The sequence below is a fragment of the Bombina bombina genome, chromosome 6, assembly GCF_027579735.1.
Source record: "Bombina bombina isolate aBomBom1 chromosome 6, aBomBom1.pri, whole genome shotgun sequence".
Taxonomy (NCBI): Eukaryota; Metazoa; Chordata; class Amphibia; order Anura; family Bombinatoridae; genus Bombina; species Bombina bombina.
Genome location: NC_069504.1, coordinates 330,933,195 through 330,960,664, shown reverse-complemented (window position 1 = coordinate 330,960,664; position 27,470 = coordinate 330,933,195). Strand labels below are relative to the sequence as shown.

Here is a 27,470-nt window from a genome sequence, read left to right as displayed (position 1 = left end):
GGCAAAGTACATAACAAAAAGAGAGAGAGAAATAGCTAAAGGTGCCACTTCAGACCGGGGAGGATTTAAGTGAGTACCTCTTACCCTGATCCAAGTCAATCATTTTTTATTCTATATCAACATTGTTTACTTTCTTTAATTATTTCCTGCTTTACCCATCTCACACCGAGGACTCACCGTGGATCTGCATGGGGTTTCTTGACACGCCTACTCTTCCTGTGACGTAACATGCTCTAGCTGCAGATGGTAGCAAGGCAATACTGAGGGCTGTTTGTTTGTGCTTCCGATCGAGTGTGGACGGATATCAGCGACTGACTTGGATCAGGGTAAGAGGTACTCACTTAAATCCTCCCCGGTCTGAAGAAGTGGCACCTTCAGCTAATTCTCTTGTTGTTATGTACTTTGCCTGTTGAGCTTGTGTTTCATTTATATTAAAGTCATGGAGGCGTGTAGCTGATCGCAGCTGGACTACCATTTCTGTTGTTTGGAATTACATCACCCCCTTAATCTGTTCTGGGCTCATTTTAACTTTTGGGTTTCTTATATTATTTGGCACTTGGGTGGTGCCGTTTCTTTGGGCCCTTTTCTTGATTATGCAGGATAACACGGATATGGGGGACAATCCTAAGTACTTTTCACTTATGACAGCTTCAGTCAGAAGTCAATCACAAGAACTTGAACGCATTTGTTCAGCAGAAAAGGATTTCTCTCTTAGTGCTCTCTTTGACTCTATGGAAGGCTTGCTAATCAAAGAAGCAAGGTTACAATGGGATGTATGGACTCTGGAAAGATATTTAAAATTGCAAATTATACCGAGGGGTCTTAGAATTTATAAATTCCCAACCTTTGAAATAGATGACAAAGAGTTTATAAATTCATGGAATATGATTATGACTGAATGTTCACTGAGACTGATGAATATGCTTTTGATTTATAAAAATAATTCTTTGAATGATGTTAGACGAGAAATTGATGAATTACAAATTGTATTCAATGATAGAAGTCTGGAGATTGATTTTGCACACTTTGACACCATTCTACAGACTACCATTGCTGATACAAAATCTTTAATTATGGAGGTTAAGCACAATAAATACATCAGAGACAGTACTGATTATAATAGAGGTCAGGTCTATATCTGGAATAAAAGGTTAAGAAATCAATATAGACGTAATTATAATCAAGAGGATTCTTCCTCAAATGGACCAAGACGTAACTTCCGTCGCAATAATTATAAAAAGAATACTAAAAATAATAAGAACAAAAACAGCAATCAAGTTACTTCTAAAAAAGTTACTTTCTCCGACAGTGAAATTGACTCTGAAGATTGTGCCACTTCCAGTGGAGAGAACAATCAACCCATGGCTACAGGTCCATTGGATATAGGAATTCAGACTAAAAGTATTTTAGTTTCTCAGGCACCAGTCGTTAGACCTAAAACTAAATACACTACTACACCTATGGTCACTACTCCTGTTGTGATTACAGGACATAATATGGAATCAGACAGAGTTAATGTTGAGCAGGTTTTTCCTCAGGTCAGGTCCCAAGGGGGGAGGGGGCATACAATCCCAACCTGTACAAGAAAGATACCAATTGAGGGAGAACAGGGGTCAGACAAAATACAAACCCACCCAGTGATCAATCTTTCCAACACTTTAACATTGACACAAACCAAGGTTTTGGGATTAGGCCTCACATTTTCCCTCACTTTAAACTTTAATTTGTTTCAGACAGTCATTGATGTAAATAGATTAATTCGTAACATTACACTTCATAAATTTTTCTCTACATCTATAAACTCTGATGACAATGTCAATGACACAGATGCATCTCGGGGTCATGTAGCTTCGGTGGAAGCTGAATTTAATTTTTCAGAACAATGTGACTTTTGTCCCTGGAAGCTTTGGCTTGGGACAGTTGTCCATCTCCTCAGCATTCATTGAAATATCCGAAATTTAAAAATAAATCTGAGTTCTACCCTATACATAACAGGGGTCCTATAATTGAAACCTCCTCAAAAAGAATTGAGAAAGACCTTAGAACTCTGAAATATACCCAGAATAGTAAATATTCGAATTTGAGTGCTGGCGAGAGGGAAGCCCTCCACGAGCTTCAATCTAATAAACAAATTGTGATCAAGTCTGCGGACAAGGGTGGGTCCATTGTGGTATTAAATAGGGTAGATTATGTTAATGAAGCACACCGACAACTTGACGATCCTGTAAACTACTTGGCCCTTCCCCAAGATCCTACCAACAGATTCTCCAGGGATTTGAAAGAGTTGGTGGATGATGGATTAATGGATGGATTTTTTGATAAAGACACTGCACAATTTTTAATTGTTGAGTCTCCTCGAGTTTCACTTTTCCATCATAGGCCTAAAGTCCACAATTCTTTACAAAATGTTGTTGGGCGTCCCATTATTAGTGGGGCTAATTCCTTAATGGAAAATCTCTCTCTTTGGTTGGACAGTATATTACAACCGTTGGTCACTTCACTAGCAAGCTATGTTAGGGATACCAAACATGTACTTAACATTATGAATAATATCACCTGCACTCCTGACTCAAATTGGCTAACTATAGATGCTTTGGTATTGTATACTTCCATTCCGCATGGGGATGGCCTAAAGGCTATTCAATATTTTATGAGACACCATACTGACTATAGTCTCCTGTTTCAAGATTTTGTAGTTAGGGTTACTCAATTTTTATTGTCCCATAATTTCTTTTCCTTTGAGGGTCATTTTTATCTCCAGAGATGTGGGACTGCTATGGTGGCCAAGTCTGCCCCTTCCTATGCCAACCTATTTTTGGGTTGGTGGGAGCGGTCCCACATCTTTGGAGATACTAATCCCTACAGGGGGAATATCCAGATTTAAAAGCGTTTTATTGATGACCTTTTGTTGGTCTGGATAGGCACCTCTGACAAAGCCCTGGCATTTGTGCATTACCTCAATGACAATACTATTGGTTTGAGATTCACCCATGAGTTTCAAAATGAATTTATCAATTTTCTTGATATTACTTTATCAGCTAAGGGTAAAGGCCCAATATTCTCTAGGGTGTATCGTAAACCAATCACAGGTAACACTCTTCTACATGCTACTAGCTGTCAACCTCGCCATGTTCCCTATGCAGTGGCTAAAGGCCAATTTATGAGGCTTAGATGAAATTGTTCAGTTCATGAAGACTATATACATGAGGCGGAGAGTTTGACCAATAGACTAAAAGCCAGAGGCTTTAAATCTTATACTATTGCTAAGGCCAGATATGACAAATTGGACAGACAATTATTGCTTGTGGATAGGAAATTTGATGACAAGGATGCTCAAAAAGGAGTCACTTTTGTGACTGAGTTCAGTTTACAATATGAGGATATTTGTAAGATTGTAAAAAACATAATTTATGCTTACCTGATAAATTTATTTCTCTTGTAGTGTATCCAGTCCACGGATCATCCATTACTTATGGGATATTCTCCTTCCCAACAGGAAGTTGCAAGAGGATCACCCACAGCAGAGCAGCTATATAGCTCCTCCCCTAACTGCCATATCCAGTCATTCGACCGAAACAAACAGAGAAAGGAGAAACCATAGGGTGCAGTGGTGACTGTAGTTTAATTAAATTTTATACCTGCCTTAAAATGACAGGGCGGGCCGTGGACTGGATACACTACAAGAGAAATAAATTTATCAGGTAAGCATAAATTATGTTTTCTCTTGTTAAGTGTATCCAGTCCACGGATCATCCATTACTTATGGGATACCAATACCAAAGCTAAAGTACACGGATGATGGGAGGGACAAGGCAGGATTAAGCGGAAGGAACCACTGCCTGAAGAACCTTTCTCCCAAAAACAGCCTCAGAAGAAGCAAAAGTATCAAATTTGTAAAATTTTGAAAAAGTGTGAAGTGAAGACCAAGACGCTACCTTGCAAATCTGTTCAACAGAGGCCTCATTTTTAAAGGCCCAGGTGGAAGCCACAGCTCTAGTAGAATCAGCTGTAATCCTTTCAGGGGGCTGCTGTCCAGCAGTCTCATAGGCTAGGCGTATAATACTCCGAAGCCAAAAGGAAAGAGAGATTGTCGAAGCTTTTTGACCTCTCCTCTGTCCAGAATAAACGACAAACAGGGAAGATGTTTGACAAAAATCTTTAGTAGCTTGTAAGTAAAACTTCAAGGCACGGACTACGTCCAGATTATGTAAAAGACGTTCCTTCTTTGAAGAAGGATTAGGACACAATGATGGAACAACAATCTCTTGATTGATATTCTTGTTAGAAACCACCTTAGGTAAAAACCCAGGTTTGGTACGCAGAACTACCTTATCTGCATGAAAAATGAGATAAGGAGAATCACATTGTAAGGCAGATAGCTCAGAGACTCTCCAAGCCAAGGAAATAGCCATCAAAAACAGAACTTTCCAAGATAAAAGCTTAATATCAATGGAATGAAGGGGTTCAAACGGAACTCCTTGAAGAACTTTAAGAACCAAGTGTAAGCTCCATGGGGGAGTAACAGGTTTAAACACAGGCTTAATTCTAACCAAAGCCTGACAAAATGCCTGGACGTCTGGAACTTCTGCCAGATGCTTGTGCAAAAGAATAGACAGAGCAGAAATCTGTCCCTTTAAGGAACTAGCTGATAATCCTTTGTCCAAACCCTCTTGGAGAAAGGACAATATCCTAGGAATCCTAACCTTACTCCATGAGTAATTCTTGGATTCACACCAGTAAAGATATGTACGCCATATCTTGTGATAGATTGAAGAAATAAACTAAGTATAAAACACCACTCTCCTCTTACGACCTCCATCTTTGTTGAGGGTTGCAAGAGAATGACTGGATATGGCAGTTAGGGGAGGAGCTATATAGCAGCTCTGCTGTGGGTGATCCTCTTGCAACTTCCTGTTGGGAAGGAGAATATCCCATAAGTAATGGATGATCCGTGGGCTGGATACACTTAACAAGAGAAAAACATTTCTCAGCTGATAAGTTACAGAACTTAGTTCAAAAGGGACTTAGATACTCCTATAAGAAGTGTAAGACTATTGGCAGTTGCGTGTCTCCAACTAAACTACCGGCCATTGAACCTATTCGTAGTTCATGGTTACTTCACCATGGTATGTTTAGGTGCGGACATCGCAAATGCAAACCGTGTGATCTTGCTCAACTATCTAATTTTTTTGTCTCGACGTCTACTGATGAGAGTTATCAAATTCAGGGTTGTCACAACTGTTGCAGTACTTATGTGGTTTATTTGATCTCTTGTGTCCAATGTTGCATGCAGTATGTGGGTTTAACCACTAGGGATGTCTCCTCCAGAATTAGGGAACACATGTCATCTATCAATGTGGGTAAGTCTACCACATATATAGTGCAATGCATTTTGTCAAGTTAAATACACACTTTCCTCATGGTTTTAATTCAGACTATGATCTTATTAATTATTGGGAATAAATTATTAGTTTCTTCCTTCTAGACATAAAAAGTTTAATTTAATATTATATATATATATATATATATATATATATATATAATATAAGACCATAGCCAGTGGCATCATGACAGTGTTTTTTATGTATTTCGTCTACTTTTCCATTCTTCCATCTATTTGATCATCATTTCATATTATGGAGTTAAGAGACCATGTTAATAATCTATATTTGTATGAATTTTCATTGAGGTATATATGTATATTTATTTATCTATTTATGACACTGTTAACTGTTGATATAATGTATTTATCATATATTGTTGTTTACACTATTATATATGTGCATATATGTTTATGAATTTAGTACACCTATTCAGTTTAAACATCATCAGTTCTTAGTGTGCCTTTAAATAAGTGTTAATAGATATGTATAGTCAGAGAGGAGTGTTTTCTGTATTAGCCAATAAGAATTTGTTTTACTATTTTAAAGAGCACAGGTAGCAGGTAACCAGCAGGCTATGATTACGGCCGGTTGCTTACACTCCTCTCCTTGTGATTGTCCCCCTGATTGTCTTCATGATCGTTTTACCGGATTTTTTACAATAAAAGTGAAATTTTATTCTATATCAACATTGTTTCCTTGGTGGATCCTTTCTTTAATTAAAAACATTATATACCTAATAGAATGCCAAAAATTTGGGAAACAATATACTGGAGAAACGGAAAGGATGCTTAGAGAGCGAATTAGAGAACATATCCTATCAATAGAACATTCAGATGAAGATAGGATCATAGATCTTCCAGTACCTAAACATTTCAGAATATGCAATTTAACTAATAGTCTACTTAAAAGTGAAGCAAAGTGGATTTTTGAACTACAAACACTAACCCCAAAAGGCTTAAATATAGAGTTCAATCTCAAGAGTTTTTTTAAATAATTCTCTATGAGGTATACAACACCTAACAATCCTACTTAGACACAGATACTATATAATCTTTAGGTAACTGATGCTAAATAATATATCGATAGATATTCTCGATATAACAATTCTTAATTTGCATATTAATCTACCACTATAAACATTCTAACTATGTTTAGAGATACACTAGCGAACTATTTATCTAAAAGCTTACAAAATATGTTGAAAAGATATAAAAAAATAATATCTATCAAAAAAAAATATATATATATATATATAAACATGCTCTAATTTTTTATATACATTATATATATATATATACATACACACATACATATATATATACACATTATATATATATATATATATACACACATATATACATATATATACACATATATATATATATATATATATACATATATATATACACATATATACATATATACATATATATACACATATACATATATACATATATATATACACATATACATATATACATATATATATATACACATATACATATATACATATATATATACACACATATATATATATATATATATATATATATATATACAGGGAGTGCAGAATTATTAGGCAAATGAGTATTTTGACCACATCATCCTCTTTATGCATGTTGTCTTACTCCAAGCTGTATATGCTCGAAAGCCTACTACCAATTAAGCATATTAGGTGATGTGCATCTCTGTAATGAGAAGGGGTGTGGTCTAATGACATCAACACCCTATATCAGGTGTGCATAATTATTAGGCAACTTCCTTTCCTTTGGCAAAATGGGTCAAAAGAAGGACTTGACAGGCTCAGAAAAGTAAAAAATAGTGAGATATCTTGCAGAGGGATGCAGCACTCTTAAAATTGCAAAGCTTCTGAAGCGTGATCATCGAACAATCAAGCGTTTCATTCAAAATAGTCAACAGGGTCGCAAGAAGCGTGTGGAAAAACAAAGGCGCAAAATAACTGCCCATGAACTGAGAAAAGTCAAGCGTGCAGCTGCCAAGATGCCACTTGCCACCAGTTTGGCCATATTTCAGAGCTGCAACATCACTGGAGTGCCCAAAAGCACAAGGTGTGCAATACTCAGAGACATGGCCAAGGTAAGAAAGGCTGAAAGACGACCACCACTGAACAAGACACACAAGCTGAAACGTCAAGACTGGGCCAAGAAATATCTCAAGACTGATTTTTCTAAGGTTTTATGGACTGATGAAATGATAGTGAGTCTTGATGGGCCAGATGGATGGGCCCGTGGCTGGATTGGTAAAGGGCAGAGAGCTCCAGTCCGACTCAGACGCCAGCAAGGTGGAGGTGGAGTACTGGTTTGGGCTGGTATCATCAAAGATGAGCTTGTGGGGCCTTTTCGGGTTGAGGATGGAGTCAAGCTCAACTATCCAGTCCTACTGCCAGTTTCTGGAAGACACCTTCTTCAAGCAGTGGTACAGGAAGAAGTCTGCATCCTTCAAGAAAAACATGATTTTCATGCAGGACAATGCTCCATCACACGCGTCCAAGTACTCCACAGCGTGGCTGGCAAGAAAGGGTATAAAAGAAGAAAATCTAATGACATGGCCTCCTTGTTAACCTGATCTGAACCCCATTGAGAACCTGTGGTCCATCATCAAATGTGAGATTTACAAGGAGGGAAAACAGTAAACCTCTCTGAACAGTGTCTGGGAGGCTGTGGTTGCTGCTGCACGCAATGTTGATGGTGAACAGATCAAAACACTGACAGAATCCATGGATGGACTGAAAGGAAAGATTGTGGGTGGCGCCAGTGAAGGCTAACTGTGAGAGTAATTGATTTCTGGTGGGGAATATGTCTAAAAGTGTGAGTCACAATTTCCGAAAAATAAAAGTATATATATAAATCACAACTATACCTATTGTAAAAAGAGATTATTTATAATATTACCAAACTAATTCAGCTCTAAGGACAATAAAAAATAATCCTAAAAAACAAGTTATTTAAATAAATTGATAATATTTTATTTTAATACATAGACTAGTCAAAACATTAGGACATTTAGAGTAGAATTGCACCGGTGCCCCTAAAATAATTAGTATTAAAAAATCTAATAGAACAATGATTCCTAAAAAACAATTCCTAAAACACAATATAATATACTTATTCCTAAAACACAATTTATTATACTTATAATATACTTCTTCCTAAAACACAATATATTATACTTATCAAACAATCTAAAATAAAGAACATAAGATGAGAGGTGATTCGTGTGATGCAGGTTAGTGGAAGTATAATACAGATACCAGCTCTCAAAGTCCCTTTTAGTAACCTTGCAGCGATAACATTAGTCAGATTCTGACTAATGGCAGGCTTTTGAGTGTCCTTGCAAAGAAAGGTGGCTATATTGGTCACTGATTTGTTTTTGTTTTGTTTTTGAATGTCAGAAATGTATATTTGTGAATGTTGAGATGTTATATTGGTTTCACTGGTAAAAATAAATAATTGAAATGGGTATATATTTGTTTTTTGTTAAGTTGCCTTATAATTATGCACAGTAATAGTCACCTGCACACACAGATATCCCCCTAAAATAGCTATAACTAAAAACAAACTAAAAACTACTTCCAAAACTATTCAGCTTTGATATTAATGAGTTTTTTGGGTTCATTGAGAACATGGTTGTTGTTCAATAATAAAATTAATCCTCAAAAATACAACTTGCCTAATAATTCTGCACTCCCTGTATATATATATATATATATATATATATATATATATATATATATATATATATATATATATATATATATATATATATATACATACACACACACACACATACAGTTGTGCTCATAAGTTTACATACCCTGGCAGAATTTATGGTTTCTTGGCCATTTTTCAGAGAATATGAATGATAATACAAAAACTTTTCTTTCACTCATGGTTAGTGTTTGGCTGAAGCCATTTATTATCAATCAACTGTGTTTACTCTTTTTAAATCATAATGACAACAGAAACTACCCAAATGACCCTGATCAAAAGTTTACATACTCTGGTGATTTTGGCCTGATAACATGCACACAAGTTGACACAAAGGGGTTTGAATGGCTATTAAAGGTAACCATCCTCATCTGTGATCTGTTTTCTTGTAATTAATGTGTGTGTATATAAAAGGTCAATGAGTTTCTGGACTCCTGACAGACCCTTGCATCTTTCATCCAGTGCTGCACTGACGTTACTGGATTCTGAGTCATGGGGAAAGCAAAATAATTGGCAAAGGATCTGCGAGAAAAGGTAGTTGAACTGTATAAAACAGGAAAGGGATATAAAAAGATATCCAAGGAATTGAGAATTCAAATCAGCAGTGTTCAAACTCTAATCAAGAAGTGGAAAACGAGGGGTTCTGTTTGATAACATACTGCATTCATCTTGCCATCAATTCTGACCAAATTTCCTGTACCTTTGTAGCTCACACATCCCCAAAACATCAGCGATCCACCTCCATGCTTCACAGTAGGAATGGTGTACCTTTCATCATAGGCCTTGTTGACTCCTCTCCAAATGTAGCGTTTATGGTTGTGGACAAAAAGCTCAATTTTGGTCTCATTACTCCAAATGACTGTGCCAGAAGGTTTGAGGCTTGTCTCTGTGCTGTTTGGCGTATTGTAAGCGGGATACTTTGTGGCATTTGCGTAGTAATGGCTTTCTTCTAGCGACTTGACCATGCAGCCCATCTTTCTTCAAAAGCCTCCTTATTGTGCATCTTGAAACAACCACACCATGTTTTCAGAGAGTCCTGTATTTCACCTGAAGTTATTTGTGGGTTTGTCTTTGCATCCCGAACAATTTTCCTGGCAGTTGTGGCTGAAATTTTAGTTGGTCTACCTGACCGTGGTTTGGTTTCAACAGAACCCCTCATTTTCCACTTCTTGATTAGAGATTGAACACTGCCGATTTGCATTTTCAATTCCTTGGATATCTTTTTATATCCCTTTCCTGTTTTATACAGTTCAACTACCTTTTCCCGCAGATCCTTTAACAATTCTTTTGCTTTCCCCATGACTCAGAATCCAGAATCGTCAGTGCAGCACTGGATGAAAGATGCAAGGGTCTGTCAGGAGTCCAGAAACTCATTGACCTTTTATACAAACACAATAATTACAAGAAAACAGATGACAGGTAAGGATGGTTACCTTTAATAGCCATTCAAACCCCTTTGTGTCAATTTCAGGCCAAAATCAACAGGGTATATAATTTTTTGATCAGGGTCATTTGGGTAGTTTCTGTTGTTGTTATGATTTAAAAAGAGTAAACACAGTTGATTGATAATAAATGGCTTCAGCCAAACACTAACCATGAGTGAAAGAAAAGTTTTTGTGTTATTCATATTCTCTGAAAAATGGCCAAGAAATCATAAATTCTGCCAGGGTATGTAAACTTATGAATAACATCAGCTGACCAAGATTTTAGCCACAATTCCCTGCGGGCTAGGACAGTGAAGCCAGACATCTTGGCTCCCAGTCAAATAACTTGCATGCTAGCATAAAAAATAAAGGAATTGGCTAGTTTGAGAGCCTTAATCCTATCTTGTACTAGTTACTGATCAGCTGATTACTTCACCTGTGCACTGGTTCAGCTATAATGAAAACCAGGCCTGTTGGGGGTACTTGAGGACCGAGGTTGGGAAACACTGCTCTATAGGGTTTGTAGTTCTCCTAGCCAGAGTAGAAATAGCTTCTTCTACTTTAGGCACCGTGCGCCAAGAATCTTTAATGGAGTCAGCAACAGGAAACATCTTTTTAAATACGGGAGACAGGGAGAAAGGAATCCCTGGCTTCTCCCTTTCCTGTGAAATAATCTCCGTCACAGGGTCTGGGACAGGAAAAATTTCCACAGAGGAAGGAACATCATAGCATTTATTACATTTACTAGACTTCTTAGGGTTGACAAAGACAGAAGTATCTGAGTCGTCCAAAGTAGCCAATACCTCCTTTAACAGTACACGAAGGTGTTCAAGCTTAAATCTGAAGTTTACTTCTTCAGTATCAGATGAAGGAATAATACTGTCCGAATCTGAGATTTCACCCTCAGAGGCTACGGACGTATCCTCATCAGACTTATGAGGGAGGGCAACCTGCGTAGCAGTAAGTGGAATAGAAACCTTACTATCTGGATGTCTAATTTTCCTCTTGCGTTTTCCCAGCATAGGAAAAGCAGATAATGCTGCAGATACCGCAGAAGATACCTGTGCAGCAAAATCTGTAGGCAAATAAACTCCAGGAGGCTGAGAGGAACTGCAGGGCACTGTATGTGACGCCATAGAGGCTTGAGACGTTTGAGGAGAAAGCTGTGACATTGCCTGAACAGCATCATCCTGAGAGACATTGGGCTCAGTGGGCAACAATTTATCTTTAAATTGAAGTGTTCTAGCTAAGAATGCAGCACAGAATAGCATAGGCAAAACTTTTTGTGCCTCTAGGCATAACAAGCATGTCAAAACACAGAGTCTTCCATGTCCATAATACTAAATAAAAAAATTCCCTAAATTGTAGAAATTTTTTAAATACATTGTCACTTTAAAAATTTTTAATACAACAGCCGCTTAACGTTATGCAAAAATTCTTTAAAATAATAAAGCAATCAGGCCCCCTACACCTCAGACAGGCTGAGGTGCCTTACCATAACACTTATACACAATTTGGCTGCCAGAAGTCTCTAAAACAATCATATAGTAGATTGACACTGAAGAGACTGAAATTCAATTACGGTGCTCCACTCCGTGAATATCCAACAGCAGAAAGAAGTCACATAACTGGCAGAGAGCGGAAACTACGCAACAAGTAAAAGGCACGCGTTTCCCTCTGCCTACAACACCGGAGCTTAATTTACACAAACGTTCAAGCAGTCTGTCAGTTAGCCTGTTCTAGCTAAGCAAGCAAAAGAAAACCAACTGCCAAATTTTAAGTTTATACATAAATTTCTGTAAAAACATAAGCCCCACACACACTAATAAAGTATTTCAACAAAATTAGCCCAAAGAGAAAAAACATCCCAATAAAGGGAAGATTAACCTCTAGTCTCAACATACATAATGTGCCTGCCCACTGCCAAAGAGAATCCTGTATAATTTTAAAAATGTCCCATCTACTGCATATTAAATATTCTTCTGTAGTGCAAGTCTCCAAGACCTAGAAAACAAAAGCACTTACCTGAAGTCTAGCTGTCCGGCAGGAAGACAGCTCACAAGGTGTGAAAGGACACATACTCTTACAGAGACATGTAGAAAAAGAAAGAACAGAGTAACCAACTCTGGCTTTCTTTACCATGGGCAGCAATGTGTAAGGAAACAAAGCAAGGACTACCTCACAACTTTCTAACTGCTTAAAAGCCACCAATACTCTAGATTGACGTGGACTCGGCTAAACCCAAATCCTTGCTTGCATGGAAAAGTACCCGAAAAAGGAATTAATTTCTTCAGACACCAAACTTCACCTCCTCCATTGACAGAGGCAACGAGAATGACTGGGGATTATGGGTAGGGGAGTGACACTTAACAGCTTTGCTGTGGTGCTCTTTGCCTCCCCTTGCTGGCCAGGAGTGACATTCCCACTAGTAATTGAATGACGTTGTGGACTCTCCATATCTTAGGAAAGAAAGTACCCTTAGTCAGATTTCTGCAACAATAGGTCGGTCAAGTGTAGTCTCAGCAGGCTGTCACTGGGTAATACAAACATCTGAGCTGCACACCAGGAAGCTGGCTGCACTCCCTGTGATATCCACCCAGAGCAAGGCAACATGCTAGTTTTGATAACCCTCATGTAAGCTAGCAGCAACATTCTTGCAAATATATTGTGGGGCCGCAGAGGTTCCACCACCTTCCCCCACATACTCCACCAGGATCTGCCGATACCCTCTCATCAGGGTTGGGGTAAGGGGGGTGATCAGAAGCTCCTCAGACACTTGACCACATGCCTAATCTTTAGGTCTAGCCATAAGTAAATGCAACTGTAGACAGCTCTACCCCACACCACTTTGAGGACTTCCTTTACTAACTCTCCATCCAGCTGTAAATCCTTTATTGCCATGCCTTCTGTTTGCATTGATAGGATGAGGTTGCCAATTTTTCACAAATTGCCTCTTCAAAGTTCTATAGTTCTCTAGGAGGGCTTGTATCTCTTCCATGTCTGGGCAGTATGTACAATGCACACTTGGCATTGGGATACGGCAGAGACCCGAAGGTCGGTGGGAGGCCGCAACCTCAAATATAGCTCCAGAGCTTTGTTGCTGGTAGCCATCCTAATAATATTAGGGTCATCTGAGAAAAAAAATCTTTAGCTGACTTTAAGGGTTTACATTTTGATGCCTAGTGGCATCTAAGCAAGAATATTTTAGCCTTCTTGGAGCAGCACTGCCCTTAAATAACCCTCGCCCCAGGCATGCCTTTTTATAAAAAGGGGAGAGGAATTATGTTAATGATAACCATTTTTTACTGGATATTGATCACTATTGAGATGAGCGTTTTATAATTTGGCTGGGGAGCAGTAGAATTTCAAGGACCTTAGTACACATCTTTTTTAGGGTTTATGATCAAGATCTTTGAATATGTTTTATGCAGAGAAATTGAAACAAACAAAAAAAAACTAACAGACATAATGAGATTAAAAAACAAAACCAAAACATAAAAATATGAAACCACGACTACACAAATATATTTTAATTTTGTAAAATGCATAAAATGTGAAGGAAATACGGCTCTAAGATTGCTGGATTTTGAAATGTGGGACAACTAACAAACGCCTAGATTACGAGTTTTGCGCTAAAGAGGGTGCAAAACTAACGCAACAAAAGTTGCGTTATTTCACCCTCCATAGTGCTGCCATTACAAGTTTCTGAAAAGTCGCCTTGTGCATGCGATATGGTGGCGATAAGCTCCATACCGCGCAGAAGCACGCTTTCCCCATAGACATCAATGTGGAGAGAGTGTTAGAAAAAAAACTAACACCTGAAGCGCGGAATGAAAGCTCTGTAATGCAACCCCATTGATGTCTATGGGGGAAAAAAAGTTATGATTTGTATTTCATTAGCTCTCATCCTATTGGCTGATTTGAACAGCCAATAGGATTTCAGTAGCGCTCATCCTATTGGCCGATTTGAATTTCAAGAATCAAATCAGCCAATAGGAATGCAAAAGGCTCCCTTGCATTGAAGATCTAGTGTATGGCAGTGACCTTATGAAGAGGACGCTCCTTGCCGGATGTCTTCAAGGATGAATCCGCTCCGCACCGCCGGGATGAAGATAGAAGACGCTGCCGGGATGAAGATAGAAGATGCTGCCTGGATGAAGACTTCTCGCAGCCTGGATGAGGATGGATGTCCGGACTTCAGAAACTGAGTGGATCTTCAGGGTTTTTAAATCTTTATGGGTGTTTGGTTTTTTTTTTAGATTAGGGTTTGGTTTTTTTTTTTAAAAGAGCTGAATGCCCTTTTCAGTGCAATGTAAAAGAGCTGAATGCCCATTTAGGGGCAATGCCCATACAAATGCCCTTTTCAGGGCAATGGGTAGCTTAGGTTTTTGTTAGAGTTAGGTTTTACTGTTGGGGGGGTCTTTGTATTTTTTTACAGGTAAAAGAGACGATTTCTTTAGGGCAATGCCCTACAAAAGGCCCTTTTAAGGGCTATTGGTAGTTTATTGTAGACTAAGGGGTTTTTTTTATTTGGGGGGCTTTTTTATTTTAATTTTTATAGGGCTATTAAATTAGGTGTATTTGGTTTTTATTTTTCGTAATTTAGTACTTTTTATTTTTTGTAATTTTAGACTTACATTTTTTTAGCAGTGTTAGGCTGTTTTTTTTAATGTATAATTTAGTTTTTTTAGTTGGTAGTTATTTTAATTTTAGAATAATAGTTATGTTAGGTTAATTGTTAGTTTAAACTTAGTTTTTTTTAAATTTAACAGGTCAGTTTTTATTTATTTTAAGATAGGGATATTGTAATTTTAATTTAATGTTAGGGGGTTATAGGTTTAGGGGATAACAGTTTAATTTATTAGGGACGATGTGGGGGGCTGGTGGTTTATGGGTTAATCGGTTTATTTAGTATTGGCGATGTGGGGGGCTGGCAGTTTAGGGGTTAATAGGTTTAGTTAGTGGTGGCTGTGGCGGGGAGCGGTGGAAAAGGTATTAACTCTATTTTAGTGGCGGGGATGTGGGCGGTTGGCAGATTAGGGGTTAAGTTTTAAATAGTGTTTGCGGTGCGGGAGGGCCTCAGTTTAGGGGTTAATAGGTAGTTTATGGGTGTTAGTGTACTTTGTAACAGTTTAGTTATGAGTTTTGTGAAACATATTTGTGGCGCAAAACTCAGAACTACTGCTTTCAGATAGTGGAATGGATCGTGGTCGGTATAGGCTATAATGCAAGCATTTTAGCCTCACCGCACAACTTAATGTAATACTGGCGCTATGGAAATACCATGCAAAAACGTAATTTTTTTTGAGTGCGGGATTCACATTGTGTTACAGGCTAAAATGCTTATGGTATAGCTATACCGACAAGACTCAGAATGGCTGCGTTATTGTTTTTACGCTGAAATGGCCATTTTTTCAGCGTTAAAACCGTAACGCAAGACTCGTAATCTAGGTGAAAGTTAAATACAAATATATAAAATAGTTAAAAGGAACAAAATCATTTTCCAGTTTTTGCCTTTTGTAGCAAAGTTATAAAAGGTGGTATAATATACTATCCCTACAGGAAAAACAATTAGGATTGAAGGGTCATTATAGTAAAAAAAATAAAGTAATACATCTTCTAATCCATTAGAGCATGTCATTTTAAGACTATTGACTCAAGACTGCAAACGGGATTAAACATGGTAGAAATGCTGCTTGGGATTCGCATAACACTGCTGGTACCGAACGGAAAATTCCACTGGTTCAATCAGCAGCAACTAGAGCTGCTGATTCTATTCAAGTTGTTTTCCGCTCAGGACTAGCAGTGCTCTGTGAGACCCGAGTAGTATTTCTACTGTGTGTATAACCCATTTGCAGTGGTTAAGCACATAGTCATCTAGGGTCAAAAGTCTTAAAATCTGTTAAAGCATGTAATTTTTTTTTACTATAATGAGATACAGTAATGCATTATTGAAATTCTATATGTATTAGGGGTTAAACACATAGTTAAGAAGTCCCCTCAGATGTTGAAATGCATTTCTGTCTAAATGTATCAACCAATCAGGAAGCGCTACCAAAAGTGGTCTGGCTCCCAAATTTACATACAAAAAAAAAAAAAAAGATACCAAGAGAACAAAGAAACATTGATAATAAGAGTAAATTAGAAAAAAAAATTAAGATCGTATGCTCTATCTGAATCATAAAAGTTTAATTTTTACTAGACTATTCCTTTAAGCAATATTTGACTAAGAGGCAGGAGCCTGAAATATTCTCTCATGAGGTTTACAAAGTGGTTTTCCATTTACTTACTAGGAGTGGCAATTCAAAATTCACTGTATAATTTCTAAAAGACAATGACCTTCACAGCTCTTTATCAAGAAAACAACAGAAGGGTTCAGATTCACACATAAACACTATTATTGCAAGTAAAACCTATTACACACTGTAGACCCACATGTCCTTCCTGTGCAATAAACGTTACTGCCTCTAGACACATATTAAACCTACTGACTGAGTATTTCCACAATACTTTCCTTTAAAAGGCAAAACATTACTGAAACAAACAAAAACTATATCCAGTGCATAGGCACAATTTTCGCCTGATATATAATGAATGCTGTGTTTGGTTACCAAGCCAACACCCTTAAAATTGATCCGATGTTCTGTTGTGAAAGTGTTAGCTAAGCAGGAGCGCTACCAACACTTCTTAAATCTATATAATGATCACAGAACAGATTTAGTCTAGAAAAACAACAGAGTGAAAATGAGCAAGTTTTATCTGCTTATTCTTGGTGTAATGGGACTTTAGTGTACTTCTATGTCAGCATGGAAGTCTAGTAAATGTTTACTGCAATAACAAATTACAATCAAGGTTTTTTTTTTTGTTTGCTTTTTAAACAAACAAGATTAATGAAAAATAACAATACCCTTGAGTTATTAATGTACATAATATATTTGCAACCTGCTTTATATTATAAAGATTATAGTTACTCGAGCTGAAAGAAAACAATTTTTATATTTTTAACAGTTAAAGGCTGCGATTTTTCTCAATAATTTCTTGATAAACAGTTCTTGGCTCATGTTCAAGATAATGTTACAGCTTGGTATTAAAAGGAAACAACTTAAATGTTTTTTTGCAAATTTATCAATTAGAATCTCTCACTGTAGCCCCTGACCCCTGTGTGATAAGAGTGGAACATTTTTGAAACTTAAGTTTCATTCTGGCAGTTCTGAAAGGGGCGTATTTTGGCCTAGGCAAACAAGGCACTTGCCTAATGCGGCAGATTTGGGGGGGGCAGCACTTTTTGAATCTCACTACACACACTCAATACACCCACCGCATATATATATATATATATATATATATATATATATATATATACACACACACACACACATACATACACACACACAGGGACATAAGCTCAGGACTCAGGAGTGTGCACGTCACTATATGGCAACAGTTTTACAAGAATATTATGCATATGCAAGAGCACTAGGTTACAAGGTATCTCTTTAAAAAAGAGTAACTTGGGAACAAAGCAAATTGTATATATTTTATAGAAGCAAATACATTTTTCGGGTTTCATATCCCTTTAATACAAACCAGCTCTGAATGTTGTATGACATCATGCTAGATAAGCTTCCTGTAGAGACTACAGCCTCCTTGTAGGGCTGTGACAGGAAGTAATAGACACCACACAAATGAAGTTTACAAAATAAATAAATAAAAGTTAAAATCCATTTAAATAGATGAATAATACATATTGCAATTATTTCTATTAAGTATATACCACTGTTTCTTTTATTACAACAGTGAAACTGACTGTTTATTGTCCCTTTAATTTTTTATTTTTTTTAATAGTTTGTATTTGAGGTTTTGAAAAAAGGCATACATAGGATATGTAATCTCATAACACAAGGATAATGTTGGAATACAAACAACAAGTGATATTGTAAATTGGTAACATACCAAGACAAAAAAAAGAAGAAGATGACAATATGCAGATATTCTGTACACCTCCAAGATGATAGGTGAGGCCACTTTTGGACCTCTTTAATTAATCCAGTTTTTGGAGGTTAATACCAACAAAGAGGACTGCTTTTGGATACTGACTGGGAAACCTCATAAAAATTTTTAGTAATTGTAAAAGTGGATGTTGGGAGCTTACACAACAGTAGGGTGAGCTTACCATTAGATACCTAGGCTTCATAGAGTTATACTGTTGAGGCACCTGACTATTTTGCCATATACTGCCTAAAAGAAGCAATTATATGAATCTCACTTGATTTCAATTTTGTCATAAAGCATGGTATAGGGAATTATATTCTGAAGTATGGTGCAGAGTCTAATTATGCTAATAATCAGGCCAACCATATTCATCCTGTAAAGGGTGTGAACTAATTCTTGTTATATCCAGTATGATTAAATACAGACTCTCAAATAAGAATTGGAGACCTGTATGAGATAGAAGTTAGGTTGAAATACAAGATAGTCAAATTCCTCTCTCACTAAGTAGGTCACAAACTAGAGAACAACTAGTAAATATATTTATAGCCTAAGAATTGGACATTAGATAGTCAACATCAATATTACAGACAAACATTATTCCCAACACTAGAATACACAGATTACGCTTAACCAATCTTGATGCCCTGAACCTATAAGCAATAACATGTATAACCGTTTACTGGTTATAATCTATAGAAAATAGATATGGAAATATAGTATAATGGGGGATCTTGGTAGCATAGGGCTGTCTATTGCAAAGTGAGCTAATTAGAATTAGTGGAATACAGGTAAGCAATGAGGGAACCTAGCAGTTTAGTGCTGTCTATTGCAGTGTGAACCAAGATTTCTTCCCCCGGCCGCAGGCAGGAAAATGGTAGTAACCCTCATGAGACAATATTTTGTGCTATGTTCTGCATAAATAAACGTTTAACTGTACTGGTTCAACATCAGTAAAAATTGCGGCACCTTGACCTAGACAAAATGCATCTATGAACTATGTAATGCTTATTAACATGTTAATAGAATGTAAGTTCATTGTGGGAAAAATATCTGCCCTTATAACTCCATGTTGTGCACAACTGTAAGTCCCAATGTAAAGGCTCAACATATAATTAATAAAGATCAGAAACAATCAGGACATCAGCATGGGAACCAAATCAAAAATGTCTTTGAGCTTCTCTTGTGTTCAGACCAGTAGCCCCACTCCCATCTAGAGTTGTTGGTGGAAACTGACCTTAAAATTATGTTGGAAAAAAAACCCACCAAAATTATAGTGAAGCTATAATAGATGAGCACGACACTTGATGAAATTTGCCTCAGTGCGGTGGACCTCACATGGCAAACTGAGATCAGGTCATTCAATTCCGGATCTCAGTTTGCTTGTGATATTCAGTAGGGATGAAGCAAGCAAAAGCTCCATAAGGTGTTCCGATGAGACGCCATTTTATTGATCCTTTAGCCGCCTGTAGCAGGGCTGTGAATGGAGCTGCAATAAAGAAGCCTTCAAGCTGTGCAAGATTGGATCCTGTTGGGATTAGTAGCTGTAGCGGGGCGTTTCCAAAATTTTTAATAGGAGCTCCAGCGCGGGTGCCATTAGAACTGAGTGTCCGGACTTCTTGTGTCAGCGCGGGAGGATCTGCTTATAGTTAGGCATTTTTTTTTTGCGTCTGTTAGGCATACATGATGCCCTGTGGTATTCACAGCAATTACAGCCGCCTCCTCTCTGCATCGCATCTACGACTCTTTCGAGCCAACTTTAGGGACTGTTGAGAATCCAATATTGGTGAGTGGCAGGCACCGGGGCCCCAAGGCGCCCCCAACCCCACCCCCTTATGGTGTGAAGTTGGGTCTAATGAATTAGGCTGTTCGAAAGCACTAGCACTACCGCATTTGAGTTCTTTACAAAATGTTGCTTCATATGCATTTAGATAGCCTCCCAGCAGGCAGTGTATATCTTCAATAATAGCCTTAGCGGTCTCCATAGTAAGCTCTCACAGGAGATGTAACTCCGGCACAAGTGTATAATCTCAGGTATGTTCACAAAATGCTCCTGCAGTGCCTTGCAGGGAATCACTGCTTTTTAACGATAGAAGCACCCGAGTGCCCTACCGGAGGGTTAGATGATAGGCTGCAACCTATGTATTAATCCGGCAAGCTGAGTTCAGTATCAAAACCAAAAATAGTGGTATTGTGTGAGAAAGCTTACTTTGGTGATGAATCTTTAATCAAGCAAGATGCACGATGGAATGTTAGAGAGAGTATTTTAAGTAGATTTGCGCTTAAGTTTGAAGAGACTAACACTCTTGTGACCTATCATGGCCGCCGCCCCAGCACTTTTACATTTTAAACTGAAAACATTATTAATTTTTGCAATGTACTTACATTAGCACATGTGCTTTGCATGCCCGTGTACCATTATTCAAATATTTTACCTGTCTGGAGAGATAGAAGTGACATGCATTGTACAATACAAGCCACAGCCCACTCTCTGAGCAGGTGTAGCGTTTCAATGTTAATTAGAGGGTACACACAGCATATGTGCATATGCTTCTTACATATTTGATATATTTTACTAGAAGCATTTTTACTAATACAAGTATATTGCAAAAATTGCTTCTAACCACAACTAAAATGCAATCATTTAGATCTCTCTCATTTAATGAAGGAGAGTCAAGCCCTGTGCAATATAGCACTGCATCATATGAGATTTTTGTTACACCTTTGTGCTTTGTATTTTATATTACTTGATATTTTAGTTTGGGTCCTTTCAGTATTTTTGCATTCAAGCTTTGCACTCTTATTTATATTTATTACATTTAGATTTAGATCTAGCAGTGATTTTACAAATCGTGATTATGTTTTGAAAGTTTCTGCTACTTTAACAAATTAGGTTCATCATATTTGTATATCTCTGTGTATTGTTTACAAATGACATTGCACTTTGTATTTGCTTCATTGTACACTAAAACTTATAGCTTCAGAAAGCGGGAGGGACCGGAGTTCCCTGGGCTGAACAAAGTAGTTCCCAAGGTATGTTTGATGCTCTTGCACAAGTCTTGTGAAATTTTGTAAGCATTTTATATTATATATTGCCAGCTGTATGTAGGTGAAGCCACCAATCAGCAAGCGCTACCCAGGTGCTTCACCAAAAATGGGCCAGCACCTAAGCTTTCCATTTATGCTATTCCAAATAACGATACCAAGAGAACAAAGAAAAATTGATAATAGGAGTAAATTAGAAAGTTGCTTAAAATTGCATGCTCTATAGGAATCATGAAATAAAAAGTGTGGGTTTCATATCCTTTTAATCAGACTCTTAATATAATCCCGTACCCGTTACCACTGCTGGCACTTAGAAACTACTTTATATAAAAGGTCAGCCAGTGTACATACAATACTATGATTTAGTGCCTGGTGTGGCACAAAACTAGTCAGGAGTTTCCTGATATGTATCTGTATTTTAAAAGTCAATAAAGTTTCTACTTTTTTCAGCCTTCTATCTGGTGCCTTTTGTAGTGCGGCTGCATCTTTTTTTTTCTTTTGATACAATGTTTGATCTATTGTGTATGGCAATAAAGGGCAAGAAGGAGAATGAAGGGAAAATGACAAAGTAAAGTGACTATTTTGGTTAATGAGACAACACAATACAAGGACGCTAAGCGCTTTAGCATCATTTTAAACATTTGGATGTAGAGTGTGACGGTTGGGTGCAAAACATGTTCAGAGAATAACAGAATAATATGAATTGCATTATGTCCTTGATTTATTAGAGGCAACGTTCATATGAATAAGCTTGATTGTTAGCAATATCCAATGGAACGTGCCATATGGGAGAAACATTAAAATCATCCGGTGCTCATGTTTAATAAAGATTTCCCAGCATTAGCAGATGCATTTAGTTGGTACATCAGTCTACATGAAAGGAAATGGGAGTTCAAAGAGCTATGGCTGCAACGTTAAAAATATCATAAGTAAACAAAAAGTAAAGTGCAAACACTGTTTAAAAGATTAGTGTTGCAATATAAATCTAAACAGGAGAAGAGCAGGGGTTAATTTCTGTATTTTATTTTTGTTTAGTTTCTTTATCTTATCTAATATAATAGCAAGGCTTAGAATGGTTTTTGTTTTCATTATTGAATGGATTACATTTTAACTGCATTTTTCTCCTATGAGATATGTGTAGTGTTCTAAAACAAAACAAACCAATCAAATAATATTAAATGTACTAACCTCACTCACTGCATTTGCAAAATACTGTAACGTAGAAATCACTTCTTCATCTCCTTTTCCAAGTGCAAAATTCTATAAAGAAAAACAGTAAGCTTACGCCAAATGTAATCATTCTAAATTCAATATCTGTGGAATTTTGTAAGCCAAAAAGGAAGAAATAAGGAAAGAAATGTGCATAATATTAAGACACCTGTAGCTGCTACATTAAAGGTAAAATGTGTGTTAGTGAGCAGTGCTGTAGTGACATGCAGTGCTAGTGTCACATGAGTGTGTGTTAGTGAGCAGTGCTGTAGTGACACGCAGTGTGTTAGTTAGCCGTGCTGTAGAGACACGCAGTACTAGTGTCACATGAGTGTGTGTTAGTGAGCAGTGCTGTAGTGACATGCAGTGTTTTAGTGTCACATGAGTGTGTGTTAGCGAGCAGTGCTGTAGTGACAAGCAGTGTGTTCTGTAGTGACACGCAGTGTGTTAGTGTCACGAGTGTGTCAGTGAGCAGTGCTGTAGTGACACACAGTGTGTTAGTGTCACATGAGTGTGTGTTAAAGTTCAGTACTGTAGTGCAAAAAAAAAAATTAAGTGTGTTAGAGCGCAGTGCCAAGATGTGCGAGTTCGTGTGCAGTGTTGTTGGGACATGTGGTGTGTTAGAGCGCAGTGCTGTAGTGACACGTTTCAAAATACCTTTAGATAAATACCATGGCGTGTCTAAATTCTACAAATATATACTTTTGTTTAAAAGTTTTGAATTGGGTGAGGGCTATTTTTTATCTTACAGTAGGAGCATTGCAAATGATAGCGTTAAACCAATAATTCCATCTCTGAAGTATTTGGCCTATATTTGCTAAAAATTACTTGGAAACAGACATATTTCAAAAATCAGGACAACATAATTAATCTATTTGGAGGTATTTTTCTTTAGATACACTAGTTTTGTAAAATGGTTAAAAAAAAAAACTGCAAAAAATATTTTTATTACAAATTTAATAAACAAGGTTGTAAAAAAACAGTGTGCATTCATTTTTTGTTCTAAACTTTATAGTTTATTATGCGAATAGGTATATAAAACTTTCACGTGCACGTAGGGGCTCCTATGAGCCTCTACTGAAATATATGCACACTTATTCATGGCAGGTGATCACTATTACCACAACTTCAGGCCTATGTAAAAGTATGTTGTTGTTTTTTTAATTGTGTTATACATATACCCCCCAAACACACACCGTTTGATAGAGTAGGTGATTGCTTTTCAAATGGTGAAAGTGCTGGTAAACTAAATTAATGCCTGGAGCTTCTCCTCCCAAGTTAAACGATGCATGCAGTCCAGTGCTGCCAGTCACCTGGGTACAGCATTCTGTATTTGAAGGGTTGCAAGCATGGTAAGGGGATATTTAGTGAGGAGTAATAAATTGCTGAAGAGCCAGGGGGAAGCAAAACTTGTCTGTGTGTTAGTGAGCAGTGCTGTAGTGACACGCAGTGTGTTAGTGTCACAAGTGTGTTAGTAAGCATTGCTGTAGTGACACGCAGTGTTTTAGTGTCACATGAATGTGTGTTAGTGAGCAGTGCTGTAGTGACACACAGATTTTTAGTGTCACATGAGTGTGTGTTAGTGAGCAGTGCTGTAGTGACACGCAGTGTGTTAGTGTCACAAGTGTTAGTAAGCATTGCTGTAGTGACACGCAGTGTTTTAGTGTCACATGAATGTGTGTTAGTGAGCAGTGCTGTAGTGACACGCAGTGTGTTAGTGTCACAAGTGTGTTAGTAAGCATTGCTGTAGTGACATGCAGTGTGTTAGTGTTACATGAGTGTGTGTTAGTAAGCAGTGCTGTAGTGACACACAGTGTGAATGTCACGAGTGTGTGTTAGTGAGCAGTGCCGTAGTGACACACAGTGTGTTAGTGTCACATGAGTGTGTTAGTGTCACATGAGTGTGTTAGTGAGCAGTGCTGAGTGTGAGTTAGTGAGCAGTGCGTTAGTGTCCCATGAGTGTGTGTTAGTGAGCAGTGCTGTATTAACACACAGTGTGTTAGTGCCACATGTGTGTGTTAGTGAGCCATGCTATAGTGACACGCAGTGTGTCACATGAGTGTGTGTTAGTGAATAGTGCTGTAGTGACAAACAGTGTTAGTGTCACATGAGTGTGCGTTAGTGAGCAGTGCTGTAGTGACACGCAGTGTGTTATTGTCACAAGTGTGTTAGTGAGCAGTGCTGTAGTGACACGCAGTGTGTTACTTGAGTGTGTGTTAGTGAGCAGTGCTGTAGTGACATGCAGTGTGTTAGTGTCACATGAGTGTGTTATTAAGCATTGCTGTAGTGATACGCAGTGTGTTAGTGTCACATGAGTGTGTGTTAGTAAGCAGTGCTGTATTGACACAGTGTGTTAGTGCCACATGAGTGTGTGTTAGTGAGCCATGCTTTAGTGACACGCAGTGTTGGTGTTACATGAGTGTTTGTTAGTGAGCCATGCTGTAGTGACACGCAGTGTGTTAGTGTCACATGAGTGTGTGTTAGTGAGCAGTGCTGTAGTGACACGCAGTGTGTTATTGTCACAAGTGTGTTAGTGAGCAGTGCTGTAGTGACACGCAGTGTGTTACTTGAGTGTGTGTTAGTGAGCAGTGCTGTAGTGACATGCAGTGTGTTAGTGTCACATGAGTGTGTTATTAAGCATTGCTGTAGTGATACGCAGTGTGTTAGTAAGCAGTGCTGTATTGACACAGTGTGTTAGTGCCACATGAGTGTGTGTTAGTGAGCCATGCTTTAGTGACACGCAGTGTTAGTGTTACATGAGTGTTTGTTAGTGAGCCATGCTGTAGTGACACGCAGTGTGTTACATGAGTGTGTGTTAGTGAGCAGTGCTGTAGTGGCACGCAGTGTTAGTGTTACATGAGTGTTTGTTAGTGAGCCATGCTGTAGTGACACGCAGTGTGTTAATGTCACATGAGTGTGTTAGTGAGCATTGCTGTAGTGACACGTGTGTTAGTAAGCATTGCTGTAGTGACATGCAGTGTGTTAGTGTTACATGAGTGTGTGTTAGTGAGTCGTGCTGTATTGACACACAGTGTGTTAGTGCCACAAGAGTGTGTGTTAGTAAGCAGTGCTGTATTGACACACAGTGTGTTAGTAAGCAGTGCTGTAGTGACAAGCAGTGTGTTAGTGTCACATGAGTGTGTGTTAGAGCGCAGCGGTGTAATGACACAGTCTGTTAGAGTGCAGTGCTGTCTTCACACATGAGTGTGTGTTAAAGCTCAGTGCTATAGTGCAAAAAAATTAAGTGTGTTAGAGCGCAGTGCCAAGATGTGCGAGTTCGTGTGCAGTGCTGTTGCGACATGTGGTGTGTTAGAGCGCAGTGCTGTAGTGACACGTTTCAAAATACCTTTAGATAAATACCATGGCGTGTCTAAATTCTACAAATATATACTTTTGTTTAGAAGTTTTGAATTGGGTGAGGGCTATTTTTTATCTTACAGTAGGAGCATTGTAAATGATAGCGTTAAACCAATAATTCCATCTCTGTAGTATTTGGCCTATATTTGCTAAAAATTACTTGGAAACTTAGGGCTAGATTTATTAAAGCTGAGGCGTACAGGGGCCCCTGTACGCCTCAGCTCGCCTGTGGCGGGGCGAAATTACCCGCAGGTATTCGCCATTGCACATGAGCGCAATTTTGCGCTCGCGTGCAATCCCGACCCCTGCCCGCGCACAGCCAATCAAGCGTGGGCAGGAGCTGTCAATCTCCTCAGTCTGACTAGACCGAGGAGATTGAATTTCACCACCTTAGAGGTGGCGAAGAGGTTAGGGAAGCGGCGGTCTGGTGACCGCTGCTTGATAAATTACGGCGAGCAAGTTCTTATGAGAACTTGCAGCCATAGGGCTTTAATAAATCTAGCCCTTAGACATATTTAAAAAATCAGGACAACATAAATAATCTATTTGGAGGTATTTTTCTTTAGATACACTAGTTTTGTAAAATGGTTAAAAAGAAAAAAATTGCTTTTTTATTTTTTCAGTATTAAACTCCTATTTTTTGTTATTTTATTTACCCATAAAGGGTATCACTAGAAAGGCCCATTTGTCAGTTAAAAATTGTAAATACTATCTATGGGTGAACTTAACAAGAGAACAGATAAGTAATAGTAAGCAAAAATGTAATAGTTGCTTGTGTTATTTGAGCATGAAAAGTGGGAAAAACCTTGTGGGCAGTAAGCCACCTGCATTTTGTAGATGGTCATGTCTGAGCAGGCTGTGGGCGTTTCTATGGGCAGTCCCTTAAAGGGACATGAAATCCAAAATATTTGCAAGATTCAATTAGAGTATGCAATTTTAAAATCTTTCCAATTCACTTCTATTCTTTTGGTATCCTTTGTTGAAAAGCACGTGAACTATGAACTATGGGGAGCTAGCTGCTGATTGGTGGTTGTATCTCGTATCTCATATATAGATATATACATACACACACACTTCACCAAGAAAATTGTTGCAATAACAAATGTTTAGGCATTCTCATGTTTATATCTTTTGTTTGTATTGTTATGACACAAAAAAGTGGAGAAAAAAAGCTAAATTTGAAACATTCCACACAAAACTCCAACAATGGACTGGACCATATTATTGGCACCTTCTCAAAATTGAAAGAAATAATTGCATTCAAAGTTTGTGGTGCTCCTGTAATTTGTAATTAAACTCACATGTATGAATTATCAGGTGCCGACAATATACAA

At 37.9% G+C, this 27,470-nt stretch overlaps 1 protein-coding gene across 1 annotated transcript in view; it reads right to left on the bottom strand.

The window, feature by feature from the left end:
• The window catches only part of APPL2 (adaptor protein, phosphotyrosine interacting with PH domain and leucine zipper 2), a 350,547-nt gene that overhangs the window by 208,433 nt on the left and 114,644 nt on the right, over positions 1–27,470 (bottom strand). Inside the window, exon 4 of the mRNA XM_053716955.1 lies at positions 22,759–22,830. Within this exon, the coding sequence (XP_053572930.1) occupies positions 22,759–22,830 (72 nt within the window). The remainder of the gene's footprint in view (positions 1–22,758; positions 22,831–27,470) is intronic.